The following is a 7102-nucleotide window of genomic DNA, read 5'->3' as shown; positions in this document are numbered from 1 at the left end:
AAACACCACTACAGAAACCTCTGTCAGTGTCTACATCAGTTTGTTGTAGCAGGCACTCTTGGCCTTTCGCAACACATCCTTGGAAGGAACAGCCTTGTAGCACGGGGTACCCATGGCTCTCATTCTCACTTTACGGGTAACCAAGCAGCTGAGTGTCCTTGTGCTTAATTTTAAAATTTATTGAAATTTACTAAAAGTCGTAATAATGGATGACTTAGGCGTAATGGCGTAATTAATACACCAAAATCGTAATAATTACGCCCAAATCGTAATGGTTGGCATGTCTGTATACTGCAATTGCGAAAAAGAAAAACGTGAATAACTTCAGAAACCGAATGATTAGTTGATTTGAAGCAATTCTAATTCTTTTGGTCTAACACAATAAGCTCAGTCATGCAGCTGCTAAGCTCAACAGCCAGACGAAAGGATGGGGAGAGAGGAAGGGTATAACAGAGCAAGTGAAAATTTCGTAATGACCACGAGGAAATGGAAGTCCGAGGAGTAGGAAAGATGGCACTTTGGCATCTGCCGTACTCTTTTCATCCTGTCTATATCTCATTCACAAGTTCATCTACTTTTGCCTTCTTCCTGTCAACTGTTTATTTCTTGTCTTCCGTCTGTTACAACCTTTCTCTTTTCCATCATCTGTCTTTTACATACATGTACCAGTCCAATTTGCATTTTTCTCATGTACAATTTCCTTCTCTTTCCATTCCCTGCGTTCTCTTCCCGCATTCCCTACCACGACGCATATATACCACAAGTAAGTAATAATCAAATCTAGCTTCACGCTCTGCGCTGCTAAAACTACCGTATTATATGTCAGGACACATCGAGTTCCTCCAGCTCACCTCTGCGATTGCCTTTTGGAGCCTGCTTGCGAACGAAGCAGAACTCACTGATTGGATATGCGGTGTTTAGTCAACTCACGCACTCCACCCGCGCGTGCTCATCATTCGACTGCATAAAATCTCGCGGGAGGAGTTCGCCGGACCTCATAACGATAGCCGCGTGGTAATGAAGCGCACGACAGACTATCTGAGTGAGAGTTGTGATAACAGTGAAGACTGCCGGTGTTTCCATACGGATGAGTTAAGAGATCAGTATAGGCATTGGTATTCCTAGCGTGTCGGTCAAAACAAGCAGGGTAACGTGAGCCGTATACTGAACTGTAAGTGAACTGTTCTTAAGGCGGAGGAAACCCCATAATTATCAAGCAGAAGGCAAACGTTAGCAACAAGGTAAGCTACTAGCAACACATTGCAAATTCATGTAATATAAAATTATACAAATAGCACCAGTAGTGAATAAAAATACATTTTTATTCGCTATGGAAGTTTTATTTACTCCGGATAGAATAGGTGATACCTCTATAATGTCGGCAATCAGATAACTCAACCCTACTTAATCGATCCATAAATAGCCGAAATGCACGCGAACCTGAATCTGCCGACGGAATTTGCAAGCGATCCGTGGGAAATAGCACAGACCGTACGCTAGAGCGTTGACAATTGAGGCGGCAGTCGATCCCCCCCGCAGCCCTTACAGATTTCTATAGTGCTTAAAGGACTGGCTGCCTGACAACTGTACTACGTAACGATACGGCTAAATATCAGAACGAGAGTCGTACATTTAGGTGTTGCAAAACTAGAGATCACGTGGTTGCAAAGGGCAGTGAGGCAATGTCTCACTTCATTTATCTTCTGATGTCATCTAACTAAATTTAGAAATGTTTTATGTATATGCGTTGTTTGTTCAGTTTAGCTAACCTTTAATCAACAGCAGGATAAATCGTAGGTATACTTAGGGAGGTGATCAAAATAATGTAAGAATATCAATGAGATGACTATAACAGATATGGGGCTAAACGCCCCAGAATTCGTTAATGGATAAGTTATTAATTATGTACTATATACTTCTATTCACATGTTGTATATGCAGGGCTCTCTCTGGATGTTCTAGTTTGAGACAAGACTTGTGCCACCAACGTTATTTTTAGCCACCAATGGAAAACTATAACCACTGTTCACTTAAAGTTAATCGTATGTGCTAAGCAAGGCATAAACAGGTGATGAGTATGGGAAAAGAGGTGTACGAAAACATTTTAAAACACGACACTGCAATTTGACGTTGCCCAGGGCAAAATAGGAATTAAAGAGGGTTACATATATATTTTACATTTGATGCCGGTGTTTGGTATCAGTGCTGCAGAGCCTCAGGGTAGACGACGTTGCGCGTCTGACTGTTTGGTGCGAGGATGCTGAGATGCAGTGCGCTGCCGGTGCGAGAGGCAGCAACATACAGCTGGCCGTGGGAGAAGCACGGGACAGAGAGGTCGAGACCAATCGCTTTGAATGTCTGTCCTTGGGCCTTGTTGATCGTCAATATATATATATATATATTGTTGTTGATATTCGATGTATAGAGTGATGGGGAGGGAATCCATCATCAGCGCGAAATGGGAGGTGACAGCTAGGTCAAAGCGCAGTGACCCGCAAGTGAAGGGTTAAACATTAATTTGTTTACTGTTAAGAAAGAAGTGAAAGGGGTTTGCTAGAAAAATGTGTACATGTGTGGATGTATGAGGCTGTAATATGTTACTGTAATAATATTTATGCTGCTGAAATCATATAATTTGTACCTGACCAGTTAAACATGCAGTTCTGCATGCACTGTATTGCTTGTGATTCTGTGCTGCGCACTACGCGAGTTTTTGGCGGCACCGCGTTGCTTGCGTTAATGAATTAGCTTCAGCCTAGTAAGTTCAGTACAGTTATAGCTTCAGTATTCAGTACTGAGTTCAGTGAGTAGCTTTCAGTACTTTCAGCTTCAGTACTAACATTAATAAGCTTCAGCCTAGCCAAGACTTCAGCCTGTACGCTTGTGTAGGTGAATAGATTGAGTTCTCACCTGTTCACTATGTTCACTGTGTTCACCTGTAGCACAAATAGTTCAGTTGTTGCTACCAAACAATAATCTTAAGACACTCGCACGTTGCCGCCATCTATTGACGAATAGTAAAGTATTAATTTGTTTTCAATTTTTAACTTTTCTTATTTTTTTAATGAATGTAGTAAAAAGTTTTTTTTAATTTTGAAGTTGCAGAAGTACATACTAAAGAGGTAGGTAAAAAGAAAAAAGGAAAAAAGGGGAAAATAAGTTCCCCAGCTGGGGCTCGAACCCGAATCCTGGTGTAGGAGACGGATGTTCTAGCGATTAGGCCACTGCGCCGTTAAGGGTATACACCATGAATTCACACGTACGTGATGTTAATCTGTACGCACCGCCATGCATCTATTGATGAATAGAATTTTTATCAATTTTTTACTTTTTTAAATTTTTGTTTCAGCCCGAACCACCTCCTAGACATGCTGATTCTGAAAATATTTTTAGTTTTCCATTTACCTACCTCTTTAGTGTATGTATTATTTTTAATTTTTTACTTTTCAATTTGTATTTTGTATTTTTAATGTCTTTTATCTTTTGATTTCTTATTATTTTTTACTGTTTGGGATGGGATGGAACGGCATGGGATGGGATGAGATGGGATGGGATGGGATGGGATGGGATGGGATGGGATGGGATTGGATGCGGTGGGATGGGATGGGATGGCATGGCATGGCATGGCATGGGATGTCATGGGATGGCATAGGATGCGATGAGATGGGATGGGATGGCATGGAATATGGGATGGGATGCGATGGGATGGGATGGGATGGCATGGAATGGGATGGATGCATGCATGGATAGATGCATGGATAGATAGATAGTTAGATTTTTGGGGGTATTTTCCTTTCAACCAAGCGGTCACCAACTGAGTAACGCCACTGATTTCCCCGGGCAACGCCGGATATCCCGCTAGTATATATATATATATATATATATATATATATATAAAAGAAACAAAATTAACATTAACATTATTTACTTTGTGATGTTTCTGACACTGGCCCCCAGGCTCAGTCACAAGTAGTGGGGTTCATAAGGAGGGATCACATAGATTCGTCGGCCGTGTCGCTCAGAGTAGCGTTTAAACCCCCATATTGTTACTTTTGTAAATGTAGCAGTACTTTTAAAAATTAAAAGTGGTTTTTAAACCTGGGGGTGTCAAATAGGATTTGGCCCTGGGTATATGTGTGTATCATCGTACTGTTCACGCTCCATTTCAAAACTCGTTCACCTTTACCGGGCTTAAAAGCAGAAAACAGTCTATAGCCATTCAGAAGCTAATCCGTTTATCGCGAAGCACGTGGCAATAATTGCCACACTGCCTTCTATTTAATTTTGCATGCAACATTATCTAATGTATGGATGTTAGCCTATGATGTATAAATAGACAATGTAAGTCAAATAATAGGTTTAGGGTGTTTAAAAAACTGTGTATGTTTTAAATTTTAAATTTTAAACACCCTAAACCTATTATTTGACTTTGTTTTTATCTACATGTTCGTGTGTGATTTTACTTCTACTAATGTGTGTATATAAATATATATATGTATATAATTATATATATCATGACAAGGGGAAGCGTGCACATAACACGTTTCTGACCACAAATACTTCAAACAGCACAGAACACACATACTAAGCACGCAAGAACAACAGCTTGAGTTTCTTTTATCTTGCTGATTCTCTCGCAGCAAATTAAACATGAACTCGTTTACTAAACGTTTCATTAATTCGTTTAACCCCCCCCCCAAACCAGAAGAAAAACAAAAAATGAAAGTGTCAATGACACTGTAGCTCACCACAAAAAAGGACACAAATGAGTGAGTAAGAAGAAGTCAGTTTTAATTGAGCAACCATCGACGTACATTATAGAAACGATTGCCATCTGTATATCGCAATAATAATTTATAAACCAAAATGAATCACAATTTGTGACCGTAGATGGCGCTATACCCGCTTTGTAGCGATGGCGTTTGAAATAAAAAGGTTATGCTGCGTTCCGACATGTTTTGTAAAACTTTACTCTAGTCTAATATAGACGTTTTATCGGCAGGGTGGAGAGGAAATACCAATTTTGCATTAAAGATATTGTCAATGAAATCTTGTAAAACGAACCAGACGAGTGTGACACCACAGACTGTTTGTGTCTATATAATATTCTATATAATTGCCAAACCCTACCTAATTTTCATTTTTTTTTTTTAAATATCAAAACCCCTAGCCCTTATTCATTCACATACCAAAAATGAGCAAAATCCGTTGAACCTGAACTGACTTATGGCAATTCCCATTTTTTCCAAAAAATCGCCGTGGCCCGAAAGTACGCCGACTGGCGTGCTCCAAAATAGGACGTTTAATATGGGAGCATAGCAGTAACAACTACACCCACTTTCAAACATGTGCGTCAAACGGTTCCTGAGTTATCGTTGACCGAAGCCAAATGTTGACGGACGGACGGACGGATGAACGGACGTACGACGGACGACAACCCATGGCAATAGCTCAGCTTGACGATGTCAAGGTGAGCTAAAAACAGAGCAATATTCTTTTCATTCAATATCTGACATCACGTTATTATTAAGAAAAATACATATATGACGACAGAAAGAATTTTCGCCAGAGAAATGAAATGAATGACCTTTTTTTTTTACTTCATTTCGTTTTCAGGATGGGACCCGTTCTTCTATCCTATCTGATCCTTCTAGGCGCAACAGAATGCCTCTGCCAGACTGTTTCACATCAACAACGGCGCCTGTCACCTGCACCTGCTATTCTGTACGACGAACTGGCGCAAGGCTTGGTGAATAGTGGGTGGCGGCAGCAGCAGCAGCAGCAGCAGCAGCCCTTCAACATGGTACTGCCAAACGTGCTGAGACCCAGCTATGAAGGGGGAAGAAGAGTCATAGCAGATGATAAAACACCAACGAATCTACTTACACTGGAATGGCTTGGGGTCTTAGGCACTGAGAGGACCCAGCTATCCCCTACGCACCACAAGCATGATAATTCTCAGCCAACATGGGACGATACGATTGGGAACTTTGCGAGCAAACGCGGTGGCCGAGACTCGAATAACGATGGGTTTCAAACGTCACTGAATCGCCAACAACCGCACGAGCGTGTGAGCAGCAGCGTCCTTGTACCTGACAGAACGCTGATTCTTCAGATCGAAGACAGAGCGCCGCTAGCCAGCGACGCTATCAGTAAAGAGGCACGGAGAGCAGAGGTTGGCAAACAGCAACACCAACACTCACCAGAGAAGGTGCATGGGCGTATGAAACCCTTGCCAAACTACTGGAAGGTAAATAGCCTTAAGGTCGTCGAAATCCGTTGATATCTTCTCTGTCGTAAATCATCTATGCTAAAGAAATACGATCAAACTCATCTCTTTATTTTCAGTATTTCTACATTCTCAACATTTCTTCATAAAAGTATGCTTGTCATTAAATGTTTGCAACACAGCTGCTATGCTGCGGAGTTTCTGTCGGTGGAATGGTTTCACCTTCAAGTTAATTTGCTGAGACAAGCGATTAAAAATCCCAAGATAAAACAAACATTTACAATATCGCTCAACATGTATTCCTTGCAAATTTTCAAATGAATATCGAAAGAGCTAAATTACAAATTTGAGAATTAATTGTAAGAATTTGCTGCATGTTCCTGACTCATTGAGAACAATATAAACGACATTTTCCTTGCAATATTTTAAATGGCATTACGCCCACGGTAAGTATATGTTTAAAATTTTGCTGCAAGAATGTTTCACCTTAACAGCATTCCATTAAAGATCTGCACCCACCCATTTGATTAAATTATTTCGGTTTGCTTGTCACATACGCACGTAGTATCGTACAAGCTTAGAGCAATCGTAATAGCAACGGAGGAATCTTCGTTGAAGTGCTGTTAACAGGCAGGTGCAGTTGATGCATGTGATATTTATGAGAAGCCATTCACTGATTTATGAAAATCCTAATTGATAACTTTTCATAAATTAGCACAAGTTTACCATTAGACTCAAAGATAATTATGTGTCCAAGAACAAAGAATCGCTACACACCGATGCAGCACATACTTGGTGCACACACACGCACACACTCACGCACGCACGCACGCACGCACGCACGCACGCACGCACGCACGCACGCACGCACGC

The 7102-nt window shown here is 40.9% G+C and overlaps 2 protein-coding genes across 2 annotated transcripts in view; one reads left to right on the top strand and one right to left on the bottom strand.

Annotated features, from left to right (window-relative positions):
* LOC106809605 (RNA-binding protein 42-like) overlaps positions 1–7102 on the bottom strand; it is a 44362-nt gene that overhangs the window by 4341 nt on the left and 32919 nt on the right. The window lies entirely within an intron of this gene.
* Positions 1–7102, top strand: part of LOC106809607 — a 49876-nt gene that overhangs the window by 36144 nt on the left and 6630 nt on the right. The window contains exon 2 of the mRNA XM_014812742.1: positions 5617–6250. Coding sequence (XP_014668228.1) covers positions 5617–6250 — 634 coding nt within the window. The remainder of the gene's footprint in view (positions 1–5616; positions 6251–7102) is intronic.

Source organism: Priapulus caudatus, unplaced genomic scaffold, assembly GCF_000485595.1.
Source record: "Priapulus caudatus unplaced genomic scaffold, Priapulus_caudatus-5.0.1 Scaffold367, whole genome shotgun sequence".
NCBI classification, from domain to species: Eukaryota; Metazoa; Priapulida; class Priapulimorpha; order Priapulimorphida; family Priapulidae; genus Priapulus; species Priapulus caudatus.
This window is presented reverse-complemented; position numbering and strand designations above follow the sequence as displayed.